At 40.0% G+C, this 23,105-nt stretch overlaps 1 protein-coding gene across 1 annotated transcript in view; it reads right to left on the reverse strand.

Annotated features, from left to right (window-relative positions):
• Positions 1-13,745, reverse strand: part of LOC122902509 (cytohesin 1 interacting protein) — a 73,958-nt gene extending 60,213 nt beyond the window's left edge. The window contains exons 1-3 of the mRNA XM_044242098.1: positions 13,674-13,745; positions 12,650-12,746; positions 12,054-12,156 (exon numbers count right to left, since the gene is read on the reverse strand). Coding sequence (XP_044098033.1) covers positions 12,054-12,056 — 3 coding nt within the window. The 5' untranslated portion in view covers positions 12,057-12,156; positions 12,650-12,746; positions 13,674-13,745. The remainder of the gene's footprint in view (positions 1-12,053; positions 12,157-12,649; positions 12,747-13,673) is intronic.
• Positions 13,746-23,105: the final 9,360 nt, after the last annotated feature.

Here is a 23,105-nt window from a genome sequence, read left to right on the forward strand (position 1 = left end):
GTAACACGAACGAGGATATTTGGTCACTACAAGAAGAATGCTGAGAAGGGAGGAGTTAAGTGGAGACCCTGGACATTACAGGCAGATCAAGTTGAAGAGCAATCATGGCAAGCGTTAGGAGAGGAAGATTCAAAGAATCTGAGGAGAACAAAAAGAATTTACAGAAGGCATCCTGGGGAACTGCCCACACAGATCCTCTCAGATGCGGTTATTCATGAGGTGGGTCCATTCTCAGAGGTCAGTCTGGGCCTCACACTAAGTTCCAAAAAAGTGAGATCTGCAGTCCAACACCAGAAGAAACCCAGGATCCAGCAAGACACATTCAGAACTTTTGTTCACAAAAGGAAAAAAAAAAAAAATCACCATTTATATACAGTTTTTGTTCAACATGTATTTAGTAACACTTAGAAAATGCCCCCAAATTTTAACAAAGCCAAACAACCCCAAAACCAGCAGATTAAGGTTGTTGTTTTCCCAGAGCCTGACTAATTTCAGTTTGCATGATTTACTGCCCTCTCACCCTGGCGCTTCTGGAGTCCCTATGTGTGCTCTGGTCACCTACATTGTGCAAGTATGTGCCTCCCATGGAGGAAGGACCTGAAAGTGTCAGACCCACACAGTTTTGCCTCTCTCCTTCAGGTTCTAGACTGCCTCTCCAGGAAACATTCCCTGACCAATCCTTTCTAAACCCATTCTGAGCATTCCTCTTTTCAACATGTTTCCACAGCATGGGGGATTTTTCTTACCACACCATATTATTAACTGGCTCTTTCTTTTCCATATTTTCTAGTAGGTTGTAAGCTCCCTCAGGGCAGGGTCTCACCTCTTTTTTACTTGTGTCTCTCGCACCTACCAGAATGCCTGGCGATTGGCACTCTCTTCAGATTTGCTAAACGAATTCCTGAATGCTAGAGGTAGACACAGCGACAGGATTACCTGACAGGTCCAGAGCACCAGGATTTCTAACAGGACACAAAAGGGTTTATGTGACATGGAGTACGACCCCAGGCTAAACTAGCCCCACACCTCTGAAGAGACTGACTGACTGCACAGGCATTTGAACCCACCTATAGACATTCTGATTTTAAATTAGCATTTTACAATTCTGTTCGTGACTTCTATATTCACAAACACAGTAGCTAAAATCACAGCTCTACTACCCGTAGGCATGTGTTCACTGAAAGTCGAACTGGCCCAAGTGACAAGACGGTCCTATAAATAGGCACAACACCATTTGAAAATTTGGCACTTGGGAGACAGTGTTTGGTGACAGCCAAAACTGCCCTTAGAGAGAAAATAGAGATGAAGAGGAAAGAAAGAGAGCATGGCGGAGTGTGAATTCACACACACCATCTCCTGGGAGCCACAGAGCAAAGCCGTGAAACAATGCTCACGCCACGATGACTCATACTTTGGCATCGGCGACATCACCTTTTCAGATCCAACAGCCAGAATCGCCTCTCCTGGGCTGATGGAGAAGCCCGCGGGATGTTACTAAGGGAGGAGAAAGAAAATGTTCTTCTCTATATAAAACAGCTCAGCGATGACTCAATGGAAATTTCAGCTTTAGATACACCTTTTTTCTGTTCAAGTTTATTAGAAATGATTACAGTCATGTTTGAACCAAATACATCAATACCTCCCAAAAAGGAATAGAAAGACAACACTCTTTTCTACCATGCCTACATACATGTCCACTCACTATGGATACTTGGGATTAGGTGCCGGTAGGCAGGCTAGCGCAAGGGAACATAGGAAGAGATCCCAGAGTAACTTAAGGAGACATAAACTGAGAACATAAACTTGAGTGCGGACCAGGGATCCAGTATGTTGAAAACAAGCATGTTAGCGTCCAACTCTGGAAGGGTTTGAGATGAGAACTAAAAATGCAGGGAAATAAATCCTCCTGAATACGGAGCAGAGACTACAGGAGACAAATATATCCAACTTCCCGGGGTTGGGGGTGGGGGGTCGGGGGGACAAGAATTTGTAAAATGTAATTAGACCTTCAAATTTCTCTAAGACATTTTAGAAAATCCAGTTGAAATGACAGGGGGAAAAGCTGTCCAATTCTGTGTGTATTTATAGAAAAATGAAGACAACAGCTAATAGACCAATTACGTCTACCTTTGTTGCAGCCCCCCTCCCCAATTTTCAATATAATGTGAATTAGAAAGTTCACAGACTTAATCAAAGAGAAACGTTACAGACCGAATTCCAAGATTCATTTCTCTGAAAACATCTTAGCCAGACATTTTAGAGGTAACACTGAAAATCCATGTGACATCTGTAAAAACAAGAGTTTGAACAGAGAACTGGTCTGTTTTAGAGAAACACTAGCTTCTATCAACATATCCCAGGGGATGGATTGGCAGCTCTGACCAAAGTTAAGAGAGAGAAGCAACTAACTGTCCTTGCAGTTTTTCTATCGACTATTGTTTTTAAATGAAACAAGATGGGATCGGGAAGGAGACAAACCATAAGAGACTCTTAATCTCACAAAACAAACTGAGGGTTGCCAGGGGAAGGAGGGTAGGGAGAGGGTGGTTAGGTTCTGGACGTGGGAGGGTATGTGCTATGGTGAGTGCTGTGAAGTGTGTAAACCTGGCGATTCACAGACCTGTGCCCCTGGGGTTAATAGTACATTATATGTTTATTAAAAATTAAAAAAATTATTTAAAAAAAGACTATTGTTTTGAAGGGGCTGACCAAGAGCGTTAATGGTTTCATTATTTTTATTCACTCTAGACTTCTTCCTGCTCTGTCATCATCTCTAATTTGAGATCATACTTGGATGCCTTTCACCATTTTCAATGATCTGCCCTTTTTCCTTTGTCCCTGTATTGCCCCTCTACTTCTTATTTTTTTATTGGAAAAAAATTTTCCCCATTATTATCTCTGTTTTAGGCAGCTTCTAAGACATAGAAATCCCTACCACTACTTATAACCATGGTGAACACTTTTCACAATCCTTCAAGTCCTTTCTTATTGTTACTATTTTGACTGGATGTGTAAATAATTCTGTATCCTCTTTTGTTACACTTAAAGCACTATCTAACAGCCATGTTGTCTTCTCACTAAGAACTACTCATGACATGATTTTAATTGTGGTGGGATAGTGCATTCTATAGCTATGCTATATTTTCCAGTTATTACTAACTAATCCAATTTTATTAAATATTAAGTAGTTTCTAACATTTCAGTGTTAGAAATGATGATGTGATGAAAACTTGAACATAAGTATATGTCCACATGACCATTTTCTTAGGATAAATCTTTATATAAAAATACTGATTTGAAAAATATGGCTGTTTTAGGGGTGCCTGGGTGGCTCAGTGGATTAAGCTGCTGCCTTCGGCTCAGGTCACGATCTCAGGGTCCTGGGGTGGAGCCCCGCATCTGCCTAAGCATCCCTACTGAACAGAGAGCCTGCTTCCCCCTCTCTCTCTGCCTGACTCTCTGCCTATTTGTGATCTCCTTTCTGTCAAGTAAATAAATAAAATCTTAAAAAAAAAAAAAAAAGAAAAATATGGCTGTTTTCAAACTTCTGATGGCTATTGGTAAGTTATTTTTAGGCAGGTTGTACATTGTACATTGAGATGAACCATGAGAGACTATGGACTCCAGGAAACCAACCGAGGGTTTTAGAGGGGAAGGGGATGGAAGGATGGGTGAGCCCGCTGATGGGTAGCAAGGAGGGTACATACTGCATGGAGCACTGGGTGTTATACACAAACAAAGAATTGTGGAACACCACACAAAAAACTAATGATGTACTGTATGGTGATTAACATGGCATAGTAAAAAAATTAAAATAATAACAATAATTATGGGAAAAATACTGGGAAAACTGAGGAAATCTAAATGAAGTCTGTAATTTTGTTATTAAAAAACAAAAAGGTTGTACTTGAAACCATCCATCCACCCTGCAGAGCTCCTGACAACCTTGATTATTACCAGTTAAAACTTGCTCTGTGAAAAATGCTACATAATTTTTGTTGTAATTTGAATTTTTGAAAATTTGCTTTTCTTATATTTTTAGAGGGTGAGTATGTTTCATATTTTGTTAGCCAATTCCATTCCTCCTTTGTGGTTTCCTTATAGGTGTATGACAAATTACAATTTCTTAAATATGTTTGCTGTTTATCTTTTCTTCCAGTCTTATGATATGCAGAAAATTTTTATCTTTTCCATCAGTATTTTCCTCTGTGATTTTTGTAATTCTTTTTAAGTTTAGAAAATCCTTCTTCGTCCAGAGATCAGATGATACTCATCTATATTTCTTCCAAGTTATTTTGGTTTAACTATTTAGATTTAACTCCTGAATTTATTTGGGATAAAATGGATAATTATTTTTATGGAGGGGGGTACACCAAACTTAATTTTTAAAGTCTAAATAACTACTTTCCCCAAATAATGTTGTTAAATTACCCACCTTCTGTTTCACTGATTTATGGTACTTCATTTTTCCTATTAAGATTTTCTACATTCTATTTCCAGTCTATTTATTTTTATTACATTAAGAGCTCCGATCTTTAGCTAATGCAATGTTGTTCTTACTATTTTGTTTTTTGTAACCTAGTAGAGTGATAAAGAACTCTGCTCTGGAGCTAAGTGCTTGTTCTCAGATTTTAATTCTACCCCTTACTAGCTAACTGACGATGGGCTAGTTATGGCATTGCTGTGATTCAGTTCCCTTCTCTGTAAAGCGGGCATACCAATATTCGTCTCCTCATGAGGTTCTGAAGATTACATTAGTTTGTAAAATAATGAGCTCAGATCAGTGCTGGAAACGTAGAGAGTGCCACAAAAGTGCAGGCTAGTTGTTGTCCTGTTAACAGGGCAAGCCCATGTAACCTTCATCTTTCAAAATTTTCTTAACTACTTTAGCTATTTTTCCTTGCATTAAGTTTTCAAATGGAAATAGATCTATTTATTTTCTGATGATAAACAATACATGTCACTATAGGAACAACTTTCAAAAAAGGCATGGATGTAATTTAAAATCACTTATAACCCCATCACCTAGAGACACTTGTAGGAAATCGCCAGATTTTAACTCTTCATTAGTTGTGTGCCACATCTCATGTTGATAGTGGGTGTCTGAGAGACCAAGGCACAGAATGGATGTCCACACTAAATGTGAAATAAAATTGCAGTAGCGAAATGCCAGTTTGGCACAAGTGACTAAATACCTCAGAGCTATACCATGTCTGACTTGACAGTTCAGTTCTGTCTTTCTCGGCTTCTTGTACCGACTAAAGACCAACTGAAGTCGTGAACAGAGAAAAGAGTGTTCTAAGAAAACAGAATCCCAGCTGTCGTTTTTTTAGGTAACAATGACTCACTGTAGAGTTACATCATTCAGAACTGTAACTGATGCAGAGTTCTCTGCAGCCTTGAGTTTGGCTGGCTGCATTATTGAGGAGAAGGCTTCCAGGAAGAGGTGTCCGTACCCCTCCACCTGTGCTGCTGCCTACTCATCTCAGGATCAGCATCCCCTAGCATACAATACAGAGAGGAGGTAGAAGACTAAACTGCATCTATCATTTGTTAGGCGTTCTCTGTCCAAGGGAGAGCCAAACATAGAACAGATTACTTGGTCCCGTACAGATGTGAAGAAATCTGTTATGCATTTGGAAAGCAGATTTCTCTTTTTTGGCTACCTGTGACTCTTTATTAGAATAGTTTGAATATAAGTTAATTTTCAATAGACTTTATTTTTTAGAGCCAAAAAAAAAAAAAAAAAACAAAACTGTACAGGAGGTATAGAGTTCTCCTTTACCCCTTGCCCCTGCACATGGGCAGTCTCTCCCACTATCATTGTCCCACAACAGGGCATCTGTTACAATTACTGAACCTACACTGGTGCATCATTATCACCGAAAGTCCATAGTTTACATTGGGGTTCACGCTTTCTGTTATATATTCTATGAATTGGAAAAAATACCTAATGACATGTATCCACCTTTGTAATATGTACAGATTAGTTTCATTGCCCTAAATATTCTCTGCACTCTACCTAGTCATCCCTCCCTCCTCCTAAATCACTAATCTCTTTATGGTCCCCATAGCTTTGCCTTTTTAAGATATATAGTTGGAATCACACAGTATGTAGCCTCTCAGATTGGCTTTTTTTTTTTTTCTTTAAGATTTTATTTATTTATTTGACAGACAGAGTTCACAAGTAGGCAGAGGCAGGCAGGGGGTTGGAAAGCAGGCTCCCCACTGAGCAGAGAGCCATATGCAAGGCTCCATCCCAGGACCCTGGGACCAGGACCTGAGCTGAAGGCAGAGGCCTTAACCCACTGAGCCACCCAGGTGCCCCTCTCAGATTGGCTTCTTTCACTTAGTAATATGCATTTATTATTCCTCCATTTCTTTTCATGGTTTGATAGCTAATGAGCTATTTTAGCTATTTTTAGAGCTATTTTTAGCTAATGAGTATTTTTAGTACTGAATAATATTATCTTATTATTATTATTAGAGATATCACATAGGCAGAGGGAAAGGGAGAAGCAGTCTCACCACTGAGTGGAGAAGCTTCTGTGGGGCTCGATCCCAGAACTCTGAAATCAAGACCTGAGTCAAAGGCAGAAGCTTAACCCACTGAGACACCCAGGTTCCCCTCAGTACTGAATAATACTCTATTGTGTGGACATACCACAGTTTATCTATTCACCCACTGAAGGACACCTTAGTTGTATCCAAGCTTTGGAAATTATGAATGAAACTGTTATAAACATCTTTATGCAGATTTTTATGGACACAAGTTTTTTGTTTTTTTTTTTTTAACTCACTTAGGTAAATATCAAGGAGAGCAATCATTGAATTTGAGGGTAAGAGTATTTTTAATTTTGTAAAAAACTGCCAAACTGTCTTCCATAGTGGCTGTACTGTTTTGCATTCCTACTAGCAATGAATGAGAGTTCCTATTGCTCCATATGCTGGCCAGCATTCGGTGTTGTCAATGTTTTGGATTTCATTGTACTAATGGGTATGCAGAGGTATTTCCTTGTTGTTTAAATTTGCAATTCCCTAATGACATTTGATACTGGGCATCATACAAAGGCTTATTCACCATCTGTATATCCTCTTTGAAAAGGAGTCTGTTCAAATCTTTTGCACATTTATTTCATCAGTTTGTTCATTTTCTTATCATTGAGTTTTAAGTGTTCTCAGTATTTTGGGGATAACAGTCTTACAATAGATATGTCTTTTGGAAGTATTTTCTACCAGTCTTTGGCTTGCCTTTTCGTTGTCTTGACAGTGTCTTCTATACAGAAGACATTTTTCATTTTATATCAATTAATTTTTGCCCCAAGAAGTATACACATGTAACAAAGCTGTTAAGTGTAAGTCTTTCTGCCACCCTGCAATGAGTCATTAGGACTCCAATATTGGGATGAAGAAGCTGGAGAACAACTGCGGCTTCCATCTCCTTCCAGGCTCCCTGCAGGAGAGGGTAAATGGCTCTGCGGTTCTCGATTGCGCCTCAGACTGTGCCCTCCCCTTCCCCAGGGAAGTCTAAAAGCATGGCTGGAGCCAGAAAAGAGAAGTAGCAAGTCTTCAAGGCTGTGTGGGCCCCTTGACGAGGGTAGAAGAGAGTGCTGGTATTTGATCCACTCCCTGAAGACACACTCTCCCTGCTGAGCCCAGTTCAGGAGGCACCAAGAGAACTATTCTTCAATCCAGGGAGGGAGGCTGTGGGAAGGCACACAAAGTGTGCCCTGGCTAACTTTGACATCTGCATCAGCCGTGGCCTCGTCAATTTACTTACTGTATCTGTTTAAACTGAGGGTAAAAAGATCTGTGGAGAGAGGACAGAGTCCTGGGGAAACTTGCAACCTTTTTCTGTGGACCAAGCAGACTCAGGGGAAGATGCTAGTTGGTCCTGTCTTCCCATATTCCATGAGCAAGCATGGGCTGCCGACCAAGAAGACCTAGCAGGAGGAGGCTGGGTGGTAGTGTTGAGGAAGTGAGGTGTTATGTGGATAAGATCTTACTGGAGGTGGATCTCCCAGCTCAGTAATTTGGAGAGACCCCAAAGAGCACTCTGAAAACTGTCATAGGGATGCCTACCGTACACAGGACCACAACCCGCTACTCAACATTAACCAGAGATAGAGTCAAAATTCTGAACAGATGAAGGATGAAAACTTCACCATGAAATGTAAGAAACTCATCCTTTTCTTCTCCTTCCTCCCTGTCCCAAATCTCCTCAAATTATAGTAGTCTGGGAGAGGGAGAGAGAGCCTTGTATCCCAGAGGCATACCACAGCCCATCCTTCCATGTTAAGACCTATACTAACAGATGATGTCAAAGGAGATACTTTTAAATTGGATTGAGATTGAATTTTTTTTTAAGATTTTACTTATTTATTTGATAGAAAGATCACAAGTAGGCAGGCAGAGAGAGAGAGAGGGAAGCAGGCTCTCCACTGAGCAGAGAGCCCAATGCGGGGCTCAATCCCAGGACCCTGAGATCATGACCTGAGCCAAAGGCAGAGGCTTAAGTCACTGAGCCACCCAGGCACCCCGAAACTGAATTTTTATAACACAGAATCAGTGTGTTTTGTTTTCATTTTTTTTTTATAGAAAAAACAAAGATGATGGTATCTGCCCAAGGAAAAGGGAAATTTGACCAGGTTTAAGTAACTGGAGAAGAAAAAATTGTCACTTTCATGTATATGCCAGCAAGCAAGTTCAGACTAGTCAGTAACCCATTTCTCAAATTAATAAATAAGTAAGTAAATAAATAAATTTTATATATATTTGCTGTTAGGAAAAGAGCTCCCTTAAAGTGCTCACAAGTGAAAAGTGAAGGAGGGGGACAATACACACACTTTGCATTGTATTTTTGAACAATAGAACACCCTGAATCGACGAGCAAACTCTACAGGCTTACTACAAATGCACTTAGTAGACAGATATACGGTATTTTACAGGACTAGAAACATAGATTTTAGAGTTAGAAAGACCTGGATTCGAACCTCAGGTTTACTATTTGCTATTACTGTGACTTCTTAAAATTTTCATAGAAAATCTCCACAATGATGCCTCCTAACAGGGTCAGGATCAAGGAGGAAATAAAACCAGCCTAATACCTATGAGAGCATGAGAGCCCTAAAAATGGTGACTCCTCTTAACATTTCTTTCTTCATCACTTATTTATCATTGTCATGCATTATCGTGGTTATTTACTGAGAAGATATCAGTAGCATCCAGAGAAGTTAACAGCACTGGTTAAAATACATTTAAGTTGAGGGGCGCCTAGGTGGCTCAGTGGGTTAAGCCGCTGCCTTCGGCTCAGGTCATGATCTCAGGGTCCTGGGATCGAGTCCCACATCGGGCTCTCTGCTCAGCAGGGAGCCTGCTTCCCTCTCTCTCTCTCTGCCTGCCTCTCCATCTACTTGTGATTTCTCTCTGTCAAATAAATACATTTTTTTTAAAATGTATTTTTTAAAAAAATACATTTAAGTTGAAACTTGGGTTTATGGAAAATCACTGAAAAATTTGTATTTCAGAATAAACAAAATTCTTCAAAATAGCTAGTCTTTGGCAATACCTTAGGTACCCCAGTTTAGGGACTATCTCCCAAGTGAAAATATGAAGCTACTGGGATTTGTCTCACCATCTATGCCTTATCACAGTGCATCAGGATCAGAAGGGCATTCAGGGTAGCAAGGAAGTTCTAGGGACAGTCTGGTTGCATCACACTCCCAGCGGTTCCTCTTTCCCCGCATCCATTAATTTGTTGGCTGTTTCAGTCATAGAGTGCACTTAAGTGCCTCTAAATTTTATCTTTGTCTTTGAAGAAAGCCACCTAAATAAGGTATCAGCCTGTTTGCTCTACCCTTCGTGCTTCCTCTTGGGAGAGTACCTTGGCAACAGTCACAAGCAAGCGAGCCAGCCAGTTCAGTACGACCCGACATCACACTGAATTACCAGAAAAGGGTTTCATTTCATTACAGCCTTGTGATTTGTAGTCCCTGTTCCTTTCCATTTTTCTCCTCATTCATTACTCCTTCCATGTAGGGTGAATGGCAGATAAGAACAAATCACTGCATTTGATGCATTTCACTTTGTTCCCTTCTAGAAGTTCTTATAAAGGTTTTCCTGAGAAAAATCAATGAACTATTGACTTAAATACTATTTGGGGATCAATTACAATTCCAATTAACTTTGCATCTGGGTTCCTTATTACCACTCCTGGGAAACATTTGAGAAAGTGTTTCTCCCACCCTCATGTTTATGCATTTTCTGGTCTACGGTCTATCTTCAGAACTTGCCCCTGGACCTTCAAGATCTAAGAACTAGCCTTCTGGTTGGTCACACCTTAGCTCTGTCTGCCCCAGACCATTTTCCTGGGCACAGAGGGCTTATCACTGATATTCCCCCTTCTCTCCCCACCGCAGGTGGTAGTATTTACTAATTGCATTATTTTGTGCCACTCTTCTAAGTGCTTCGCGTCCATTATTTCTGTAAATCCCAGAGGTAGACAATATGGTTGCCCTTTTTTAAAAAGGAGAAACCTGAATTTCAGCCAAGAAAAGCACATTGTGCAAAGCCACAGAGGATTCAAAGCCAGGTCTGTGTGACAAAGACACTACCTCTTCAACTCACCTGCCGTGAGTGTCTCTCAGAGCCAGGCTCCTTCCTGATGGTCTCTGAACCAATGGTCCTCTGATAAGATTAACAAGCTAGAGAAAGCCCACACATCTATCTGGAACGTGAGGTCCTTCAATACCTGCCTCTTTTACAAGCTGAAGATTCCTGGGGATATTCCCCCACTTCCCACCCTCACTTCCCACCCTAGCTTCCTGAATCAGAATCACTACAGGCAAGACCCCGGAACTTAAACACTTGTCATTCTTAAAAGTGTGAGATCCCCTGCCCTGTGCCTTTGACACCCTATGTCCTTTAAAAAAGCTTTCCTGACGACAATGCCCTGACCCCTGGTGGTGTAACCCAAAAGTGTGACTGCCCTCATGAGGGTCTGAGGGAGCACTGGGTGATCTGCTCGCTGCTCGCTCACTTTTTGGCTGCAGCTTCTATTGGGTTTCAGCTGCCTCTGTCTGAGTTCTGCTTACCTTCTTAAGGCCCATCACACAGAAAGGACCCGAGAGAAACTAGCTTGCTAAACTTTTTATTTCTGTAGCAGCTACAAAAAGAGATAGATTTTTTGTTCAATAAACTTTTTAAAAAGATTTTATTTCTTTATTTGATAGAGATCACAAGTAGTCAGAGAGGCAGGCAGAGAGAGAGGAGGAAGCAGGCTCCCTGCTGAGCAGAGAGCCCAATGTGGGACTCGATCCCAGGACCCTGAGATCATAACCTGAGCTGAAGGCAGAGGCTTTAACCCACTGAGCCACCCAGGTGGCCCTGTTCAATAAGTATTTGTTTGTTTATTCTTTGTAGATGATACAAAGTTAAGGACACACACACACACACAGTGGATTTCCATGAGTGGCCTTACACAGTCTTCATCACTAGGGTATCGTGTTTGAGTGCAGTGCTTAGCCAATTTAAACTTGGCTCCTCACCATCTTTCTTTTATCTAAATAAGAACTTCCACCTTTCTAGTCTATTCTCTTCTCTTTTCCCTTTTCCTTGCTGTAATTTCGCACTTCCATATTTATTGGACCTTCTGGCTATTACCAAAAATGGTCAGGTTGTCACAAAATTAACATCTGCTTTTACAGAAGACATTCCCACCACCAAGGAAATTCACTGACCCTATTAGCAAATCCACCTACCCTATTAGTAAAGAAAAAGTGGAAGAATTCTAGTAACAAGAATAACAAGAACAAAAAAGAGAGACTGAGTAACAAAGAGTAGAAGTCCAAAATATTTAGGAAAGAAACCTTAAAATCGCCAGTCAGTTTACTCATGAAACATGTGAATGAGGAATTCCCAGCAATACTTCCTCCAATATTTTATTTATCTTAGTATATTACACTTCATTAAAACGTGTTCACTTCCTCCTCTCCCAACCACAAGAAAATAACACAAAATGAGAATCAACCCACACATTCCAAACTCAAACTTACCATAGAACTTTGGGTGGAAAATCTCAGACAGTGATTCCTCCTGGTCTCTGAGCCGGGGCTCCCAAGATTTCCTGCTGTCTTCTCTCCGAGAACTTACAGTCCCCTGCAATACCACAGGACACTAACATTCTGAAAAAGAAATTTGATCTCTCCCTAATTCATACTGCCCTCCTCCTCTTTCCTTGAAGGGGGATCCCATCTGTTTATTTTAAGATGTGGGCAAACTGCCTAGTATCAAATACCTCACAAATAAAGAGGAAAAAAACAACAAAAAGTCAATAATGCCTATGGGATTCTCAAGCCCCAAACAAATAGAAAACCAGGGTCCTTCATTTGATAATGAATCAGGTGGAGAAGGAAACCACTTCTTATCTGGATTCGCTCCCAAATAAATGTTTCGTATGTGGCTTTAATGAGGACATTAAGCCCTCAGAGTTTCAAATGCTGCTTATATAACTATACAATAAACTCTGCTTGTGTTTGTTTTCAGATTATTGAGCCCAATTTAATTGGAGAAAAGTTCCCTTCCGTAATTTTTTTAAACAAAATATAAGACTTTCGGTTAACTTCATGCTGTCAACTAAAGCCAGACTTACCTGAGATTTTTTTGGAAACAAAACAAGCATCGTTTATGGGGCTTTTTTAACAGGAACCCGGGTTCATTTTTGTCCACATGACATCCATTTCCAGTCCCTAGGAACAATATAGCGAGAGAACATATTTGGTACACGTACAGCAACAAGCATACAAATGTGGATCGTGGAAAAAAATAAATATATGTAATAAAAAATTTTCCACACACAGAGGAAACCTCATGAGTTGGTTTGGAAAACAAGTCACTTCAAAGTTGTGGAAAATGGGAACTGTTCCTGCCTTTAAGGCAAACCCTGTCACTGACAGTCAATTTGGTTCTTCTGCCTGTAACCAGCACTCCCTGCATTCCTTGGAGATATTTGTTGTGTGTGATCACCTGAAAGTCAATATATGGTAACCTGAAAAAAAAAATAATAACACAAACCTCCTTTTCTCGAATTTGTTCATAGGGACAGCTGTTCTTACTAAAACAAAACAAAGCAAAAACAAAAGCTCTTGTTTCCCAAGTCAAACTTGAACTGCTTAATTATTGAGTTCCTAAAAATAAATGCAATTTTTGTAGTCATAAGTACATTGGAAAACACTGAAGCCAGTATCTGTTGTGAAATAGAACCCCTTTATTTGTCACTATCAAATGTTTAAGAATTACAGACAAAGTAGTCCTAACAGTTGAAAGTTCTACCCATATAAAAGCAATCGGCTTGTCTTAGGAGTTCCTTGTAATGAAACTGTGTTTTCTGCCAGTTACTAGTCAAAGCTTCGTATTATGTATTTAAAACTATATACACAAAAGAAACCACTTGTGCTGGCTCTTACTCCCAGTTGCCCGTATGATGGTCTCTAGTTCACCTTCAGAATCTAGTCCTCACAGATGGGCCTGTCTAACCTAACAGCTTCTTCCATGGCGGGACAAGAACCTACATCCCTCTCTACTCCTGCTGCTCTAAGAGTCCTTAGGATTGACCCGAATTCCATTACCCCGGAGTCTCTTAGGAGGCCTGAGAGAAATCTGTGCTCTGTCCCTACCTTTCCTGGAGTACTGGAGGTGGCTGGAGGAAGGCAGGAAAAGGAGTGCAGCTGTCCTCTGTGAGATCCTGGCCTGGCATAGGGCTGGGGGAGGGCACAGTGCGAGCAGCTGGAGGAAGAGAAGGAGGAGTAATTCATGAGCCACTGCAAACATGACACGGCGCCAACAAAAACACCATTCTTTTTCCCAAGAAGTTCAAAGCTCTTTGCAAACATTAACTCATGAGCCCAAGTAGTCATGGAGCAAGTATTACTTTCTTTTGCCCTTAGGATAACCACGGCAAGCCAAGTCACAAGGAAAGGGAGTGTATGCATTGTCTCGTTATTCCTCAGGTGTTTATTGAGTACCTACTATGTGCCGGGGATAGAGACAGAGGTACAAACAAGCCAGACACAGTCTGTGCTCCAACAGCTGCAGCGGGGGCTCTAAGCATGAAGCTATGCCACTTATACTTATTTACACTTTACTTTTGTTCAAATTGTTTAATGGAATGTGCTCCATTCTTCAGAATGTCTATAATGAGCTAAGTGCTAAGCAAACATACAAAAGAAAAATTTTTTAAGCTACTGGTAAATTTCATTATGAGGATAGGGATTGGGAATATCAATTCAAAGTGCTTTCCCTTAAGATGCCATAAACGAGGCTTTATTGGAAGCAATCTTGTCTCTCATGATGTTTATGGAATGACTATAGTCAGACAAGTAGAGTTAGGATCAGTAATGCCACGCCAAGCAGTTTGTATAAATAATATGGCTTTTTAAAAATGATTGGTCAGGTGAGCAAGCATGTTTGGCAAAGCAGAAAGATTTTATCCACAGGTCCTTTCTTGATCTCCTTTTTATTTTACGTGAAAAAAATGGCAGGTCGGATATAGGAAATGACTTATGCTGTTTGCAAACCCTTCTCTTCAGGCATTGGATTCCAGATATTTTAGAGTATATGGTTATCTAAGACTAAAAAGACATAAGTACTCTTAAAAAATGCATGACTATCTGATGCATCAGAAGGGATTTAAGCTGTTGTGTTTTAAAGATGCTAAGGATTCTAGTCTGTTCTGGGAGTCACTAATTCAACCCAGATTGCATGGAACATAGAGGCTAGTACAGTTCCCACTCAGCAAGTCACACGTATTTTTAAAGACTAGGGAATTATAGCACCACCCTAAACCCAACTTTTCTCCCTAGTAAACACTTCCCTAACAGATTATAGAGGCATCGTATTGATCCATCACTCAAGTTTATTGGTTAGCACAGAAATATAGAGGCATAGAATTGATCCATCACTCAAGTGTATTGGTTAACACACATACCCAGTGAGATTGAAGGTCCATATCTTAGCGTTTAAATAGGGTTTTCATTTGGTTCCAAACTACCTTTCTATCCTCAAGCTCACCAGCCCTGTTATTCTAGTGACAGCACAGATTTCCATAATACTATATCATCCTTATCTGGTACACTCTGCCTTGAAGGCTGCTCCCCTGCCTACTATTCCAACCACACACAGACACACAGACACACACACACTTTGCCACCTGGAAAATTTTTCGTTCTTCAAGATTAAATTACTTCTTCTGGTTATTTCTTCCTCAATTTCCACATCACCACCTTATCACATATTTATTTATATAGGTATCTAAAGCCTGAATATCTCACGTATCAAGATTATATCTAATTCCTTTGTGTCTTCAACAACTACTGTTAAATTTCTCTTGAAGTTAAATTCTCTATACATCAATATAGCACTTACTGAGGCTGGCAAGGAGATAAATTACTTGGGTTTACTTCTTCAGCTGCAAGCACAAATGGGAGGTTTAAAACCCTTTATTAAGCAGATATGTTAATGAAGAGGATAAAATCAGTTAAACAAATTTTCAGTTAAAATCTGGATTTTTAATTAAAGAGCTACTACATTAATATCAACACCTTTGTCATTCAACTTTTCACCCTTTGGATGACCAACAATTTAGGAGCCGGGACCATATTCTACTCTAATAGCAACAATAGCACCGAAGAGAAAAGGGTAGGTTTGCTTATAGAATTGCTATAGGGGACAAGAAATGGCTCAGCCTCGCCAGCGATGACAATGTTAGTGGAAATAACTTATTTATGCTTTCAAATCAAACAGGAAAAGAACAGGACAGTAAGGAATAGAGAAGGACTCAGAACAAAAGAGGAAGGGAGGAAGGGAGGGATTGGATACCTATACGAAATTCTCCTTGGACTTCATTTTGGCCATTTTTCTGTTTATGAAAGCGAGAAATACATATGTTCTTATGGATTATACAGAACATGATGACAGGCACTCGAAGGTAAATACTACTTAGCAAAATGTTGCTCTGTCTCCAGGCCGTCTTACAAAAATTATGTTAAGGGCATCCTGCTTTCTTTCATCATGTTTAAGAAGGCCCCTTTCATTCTCTAGATTTGAAATATTGGTGTCCGTTTTCTAGTTTTACTCAGAATCAATTTCAGGAAGTCAATAAAAGTCAATAATCAAACAACATTGCTTGACGCTTTTGTGTGAACCTTGTGTGTGTGTGTGTGCGTGTGTATGAGCTCATGTATGCCTACTCTCATGTAAATCTGCATACAGTGCATATGTATAAAATGCCGCGGTGTTAGTGGGCACACTCAAATCCTTTCACATATGTGATTAGCTCACTCGATCCTCACGACAACCTTTCAAAGTGGGTTTGATCCCTGACACATGAAGAGACTCAGTTTCAGGGAGATTCAGTATCTTGCAGAATTAAACCCAAGCAGTCTGTCCGACCAGACTCCAAAGTTCTATCACATCAGACTATTAAAATGCATTAAAAATTACTAGAAATGTGGCTTTGAGTCTTTACATTTCTTTAAAAATGTCTGCACTGTATATTTTACACCTCTGCTTTCAAGCAGGAAGTAGACCTATGAAAAGGATTTTTTTTCCTGGATACCTGGAAATCTCCTAGGAAACTATGTCGTTTAAAGGCTGTGCTCCCCGATTAATTAAACCTCACCAACATGCAAGCAAATATTTGTTTTCAGAGAAAATAAAAAACTTTCCATCTAATTAATTCCTTAGCAGGCAATGCAAATGCATTCTTCTTGCCAAATCCAGCAGAGGGCAGGATGCTCCCACCAACAGCCCGCGAGCCTCTGCCACCCATCAAGCCAGCACAACTCCCTAGTGGAGAGTGCTCCAGCATTCCAGCCGGTCCAGACGTCGTCATTTTCTCATCTGGATCTGGGCGTCTCTAGATCTGAAAAGGAACTCAGGCTTGAGCTGAGAATAGGGGCTGGGAGATGAGGACTGGGGAATGTTGGGGAAAGTTTTGCTTTGGAGCCTGCCCATGTTCTGTTGGGATTTGATCTTTAAGGTACCTGGAATCTAGCCAGTTCCAATTACCTTGGAATCCAAATAACTTGCTGAGGAGGTCACCGTGGGGTGACCACTTCCGTTTCTAGATTTAGGCCATCTTGGGTAGCAGTAGGCTATTACACTCATGGACCTCATCAGCCCCCGATCCTCATTCCATCCTGCACCTGTGAGATCTCCTGGTGTCCTCCAAAACTCCTAACTGTTTCTTGTTTCATGACCTCCTCTGACATTACTACTGCACAGTCTTCATTGATAAGAGATAATGACCTCTGCCCACTAATTCAAATCCTCTCTCTGTCCCCAGGCCCGATTTGGGGGCCATCTCAGGAAAATTTCTGGAAATCCTGGTCCTGTGATCATCATCAAGAAACTTTCATCAAGTGAACCAAGAGGTGAAGGCTTTGTACTAGGTCTTGGGTCTACAAAGAAGCACTCCATTTTTTCTAGTCAAGATTGTAGCATGGAAAATACAAAATAGAAGGGAGCAGGATGAGTGCCATAGTTCTCAGGAGATACCAACCAGTGCTTCTAAAGATGGCAGCAAAATTGGAGCAATCCCAGAATTTCAAACTATGGACAAAAGGTTTGTCTCCCGTACCTCAAAGGCTCCCAGAGAGGAGTGGTGGTTGGAAGTGGGGTGGTCAGTTGAGAAGGCTCTGCATTATTCCCCAGCTCACTCCCCTCCACTCCCCTCCTCCAACCAGACGGGAGTAGTTCCATTTTACCTGTATTATTTATGTACACATCTGGGTATCATACAATGAATTTTTTTAAGAAACAGAGCCTTTAAACATAAGCAAACAATCTACTCACCAATAATTACAAAACAACAAATTTTTTTAAAAGATTTTATTTATTTGACAGAGAGAGATCACAAGTAGGCAGAGAGGCAGGCAGAGAGAGAGAGAGAGAGAGGAGGAAGCAGGCTCCCTGTGGGGAGCTCCCGATGTGGGGCTCCATCCAAGGACCCAGAGATCATGACCTGAGCCGGAGGCAGCGGCCCAACCCACTGAGCCACCCAGGCGCCCCACAAAACAACAAATTTTTAAAACAGTTTGATAAGCACTGCTCAAAAATACAAAGACCTTTCTTTACTGTTGAAGTAGCCTCACCTGGAAAGGAGGACAGTCCTGAGGTGGATTGTAGGCTATAGTATGAAAAAACAGGCACCTGAATACGTATATCTACTCTCCAAAGCCCAAGATGCTGCCTAATAAAAATGGGGCTTTCTTTGAATCTAAAGGAAGGAGAAGCATAAAGGGATAGAGCCCCCAGTTACCTGTGAACAGAGCATTCCAACTAGTAGAGGTACTTGGAGTAAAGGTGAGAGACAAACGTGCTTGCAGGGGCCTGACCAGCAAACGAAGACTGAGGCAATATTTCTGCACATATTTTGAATAATGGACTCAGCACCAGGACAGAGTGGTGAATGAAATAGATGGGTGCCTATCCGTGTTAATGGAGCTTATATTCTTTTTTTTTTTTTTCCATGAAGGAGGTGCTGCTCCATTTATTTTAGGTCTTTTTTTTTTTTCCAATTTATTTATTTTGGAGCTTATATTTTTGTAGCAGAAACGGATATGTGATTATAATTTGACAAATGCTACACTGGAAAATACAGGGTGCCACAAGACCGTTCTTCAACCCTATGACTCACACCGCATTCTAGATTACGCATTCGGCCCTACCTCTTCAATTACTCAAGCAATCACCTATTCTAAAAGCACTGAGTCCTGCCTGGCCCTCCAGAGAGCCTTGCCCAAGCCCCAAACAAGATGTAATTGAAGCTCCCACATTGCATTTGGCTGTTATGTTTTCTCAGTCTCCTCCAGTCTGGGACTGGCCCTCAGTCTCTTTTCCTTCATCTCTTACGACCTTAACACTGTTGAAGGATACTGTTCTTCAGTTTGAGTTTGTCTGATGTCTCCTCATGATTAAATGAAAGGTATGTACTTTTGACAAGAAACCACAGAAATGGTGTCGTGCCCTTCCCAGGCCATCCTATTAGGAAGTCCAGGATGTCAGTGTGTCATGCTATTGGTGATGTTAATTTGGATTACTTGGTGAAGTTAGTGTCTGCCAAGTTTCTCCACTGCAAGGATACTACTTTTTTTCTTTGTAATTCATATCTTGTGGTGAGATATTCTGAGATTATGCAAATATCTTGTTTCTAATTATATGTTTGCCCACTAATTTTAGCATCCATTGAGGTTTCCCTAAAACAATTATTACAGTGGCATTTGCCAAATGTCGGTTTTATATTTCCACTGTTCTTATTACATTTACTCATTGGAATTTCACTGTAAGGAAAAACAGCCCTTTCTTCTCTATGTATTTAGTTATTTGTTCAATTATGTGTTTTATCAGTGCAGACTTGGATATTTATTTTATCCTATGAATTATAATCCAATATTCCCAGCTTTGACAGTTGGGAACTACTTCAGGTTGGTATCTGACCTTTTCAATATGCTTCCATCATGTTTTGAACATTTGCTTTCTGATACCACAAGCCAGGCTAGCCTTGGAATCGGCTATTTTATTTAAAAATAGTGCTTAGAAACCAAGTTTTGGGCATTCAGTATACTCACTGCTGCAGGGGTGTTATTGTTTTTAGGTCCTCTAAGTGAAGAGATCAAAGAAATATATACAGGAATACACAAATACATACACATCTGTATCTATCCCTGTATCTCCCTCTCCACTAGTTAAAACTCATCCCTATGACCTTCATCCACAGGGTTCATTCTAGCCTTCCCTCTTTCTTCATTTGTTACTCCTTTCTCTGACAGTAATAAATTGGCTCTCACTATCCACAATTTATTTCCTTGTTTACTCAATTTTAGAATATATGTAGTTTCAGAATTACTAATACAAACCTCTGTGAAAAACAAATTTACTAAAAAAAGTGCCATATTTGTGTGTCTTTGGCCTTGTAGGCCAAATATTTCCATATTATGCTTGTTATTTTCTTTTTTTTCCCATTTGTCATGGCAGTGGTATTCGTGTGGATGCACCACAGTTTTATTTGACTTTTCTCTTATGTATGGGTATTTAGATGGTTTTCCATATTTTATATTTTCAAACAGTGCTCCAGTGAATAACATTGTGCATGTTATTTGTATTGCTGTCTTCAGAACAACTTTCTAGAAACAAGATTAAATCAAAAGGTGCAAAAATAATGAATACTGTTAAGCTAAAAATAAATTTAAAAAATTAAAAAAAAAGTAATGCATGTAAATCTTTGTTAGATATTGCTTAATTTTTTAGCAGCTGGATTCATAAGGAAACATGTGTATTCTGTTGGGATTCTCCATATATCCTAGTTAACACTAATTACCTATTTTTTAATGTGTGCCACACTGCTTAGTCCTAACAGAACCATACAAGAAGGTGGGCTTAGAGATAGGCCCCACTCATGCCTTCCAACTATTCCCACTCCCACATTCTTCCCACTCTATTACTACTGACCTCTGAGATAATCACTTGAGGGTCTAATCTGTTCTTTCCATATTTCTTTATGCCCAAATGAGAGCAGATATGTGTGTGTGTGTGTGTGTGTGTGTGTATTCTTATATCTCTTTTATTTGTACTTAAAAGGGTACCCTACCCTACTATTGATACCGTGAATACCACTGTATATTGGTTTGGAAAGCTCTTTTTCATTTTTTTTTATAGCTGCATAATATTCTCTATTGTGTGGATGCACCACGGTTTATTTGACTATCCTCTTGTGTATGGGTATTTAGATGGTTTTCCATATTTTAAATTTTCAAACAGTGTTCCAGTGAATAACATTGTGCATGTTATTTATATTGCTGTCTTCAGAAAAACTTTCTAGAAACAAGATTAAATCAAAAGGTAAATGCATGTAAACCTTTGTTAAATATTGCTTAATTTTCCTGGGGAGATTTTAACCTAACGATATCCAAGCCTTAGCCCCAGATATTCTGATATAATTGACTGAAGAATACGACCAAGGATTGGTATCATTATTTAATACATTTTATCACTTTATTGAGGTATAATTTATACCATAAATTCACACACTGTATGTGTACAATTCAATAATTTTTAAAGTACATTTATAGAGTTGTGCAAACATCACCAGTATTGGTATGTTTTCAAAGCTAATGAAAATGAAGTTTCAGACCACTAATTCTACATTATTGTTGGTACCACATGGTACCACATGGTGTCATTATTAAAGGCCCATGCTGCTACTTGGAGGCACTGGGCGTTTCCTTTATTGCAACGCCCGTTCTAGTTTAGATTAGCGGAAACTGTTACACTTCGAGCAAAAGCATGTGGCTCAATGTCAGTCTTTATTCTTCAGTGTGGAATTAGAATCACTGAGCTATAAAAATGGCATTGGAGTGAGCTTCCAGCAAAAGTTACATACTTGGGGCACGTGGGTGGCTCAGTTGTTTAAGTCTCTGCCTTTGGCTCAGGTCATGATCCCAGAGTCCTGAGTTCAAGCCCCACATCGGGTTATCTGCTCAGCCGGTAGCCTGTTTCCTCCCCTCTCTCTCTCTGCCTGCTTGTGATCTCTCTCTTTATCTCTCTCTCTGTCAAATAAATAAGAAATAAATAATTTTTTTAAAAAAGTTACACACCAGTTCTCCTCCACTAGACTCTTGTACTGGGAAACCATTACACCAGACTTCATTTGTGACTTCTTTAAAGGTGTTCTCCTATTCATGTCTGGTCTTTACTGTCCCAGCAACCAGCTGAGCATAACCCTAAACAAAGGAGCAGCCAACATAAATTTTAAATATTTCCCATATGAGATAGCCCTTTGGATGTCGTCCTTAAGAAACACTCATACAGTTCCATATATATAGGGTCTCGCCAGCACTGACCCAGTCTGGGAAATATTGAGAATGATTTTCTTAGGTAAGTGATATTTGAACAGAACTTCAGCTGATGACTTCTAATTAATCTGGTGAAACAGAGGTAGGTAAAGGAGTGCACATTCCATTCAAAGCAAGTGGCATCTGCAGAGAGCCAGTTGGACGACAGAACAGCAAAGTTGCTGTGACTGGTGCACAGAGAGGTGATAAGGGAATATGTCATTGGATAAGTCTAGATGGATAAATCTGAGACCAGCTCATTCAGACCCTTTTAGACCTGAGGGATTTTGCCCCTAATCTTAAAATTAGCAGAGACCCACCAAAAAAATTTAAATGTTGGATCAGAGGAAGATAAAGGGGAACTGCACAATCGTATTTACTAAAAAAAGTTCGCTGTGATAGCAGCAAAGAAAACAAACCTGCAAGAGTAGGCACTGGAAGACCAATTAGAAAACAAGTGTTCTGAAACAGGGAGAAATGATTTTTTTTTTTTTAATCTGGCTGGTGACTAGAGTAGTGCAATATTGAGAAAAGCAATAGATTGACAGGACTTAATGATTGGGGCTGAGAAAGAGTAGGTATCAAGGATGACTCAAGCTAACAGACTATACCACCCACTTCTCCTCCTGATTGCAGTCATCTCTGGTTCTCCTCTCATTACTTCTCATCATTCTTTTAAACTCTTAGCTCCTCACTCTCTGTTGCTCTCACCATCTTGCGATAACTCTTGATGATTTCAAGATATATGCAAACAATTCTTCTATTACCCTGATTGTTTGGTTCCTTGATTTCCTCTTCTACAATCATTTTGTATTCTATGCTACCTTACCCACTGATTCCCATGAACATATACTTGATTTTTGCTACTATTAATTGAAATCCCTCCATAGTTTTATTTGCAACATCCCCTTCTAGTACTCCAACTCCAATAATCCTGTGACCCTACCAGGCTTTATATTCCACTGATACTACCAGGATCACACTCTCCCTCATCCCATCATGTGTTCATATCCATTACTAAACAGCTTAAATTCTACAACCAATCATTCCAATCACTCTTTCTTATAGCCTCAACTCACTTATCAGCCCTCGCCACCCAATCTATAGAATCTCTTGGCCAAGCCACCATTATGACAATTAAATGAGGCCCTTTAAATTTGAGTAAAAATAAGGTGAATGCAGATATCTTCTGTTTTCTTCTTAAGATCAAATCTCCTT

The sequence above is a fragment of the Neovison vison genome, chromosome 3 (assembly GCF_020171115.1).
Source record: "Neovison vison isolate M4711 chromosome 3, ASM_NN_V1, whole genome shotgun sequence".
NCBI classification, from domain to species: Eukaryota; Metazoa; Chordata; class Mammalia; order Carnivora; family Mustelidae; genus Neogale; species Neogale vison.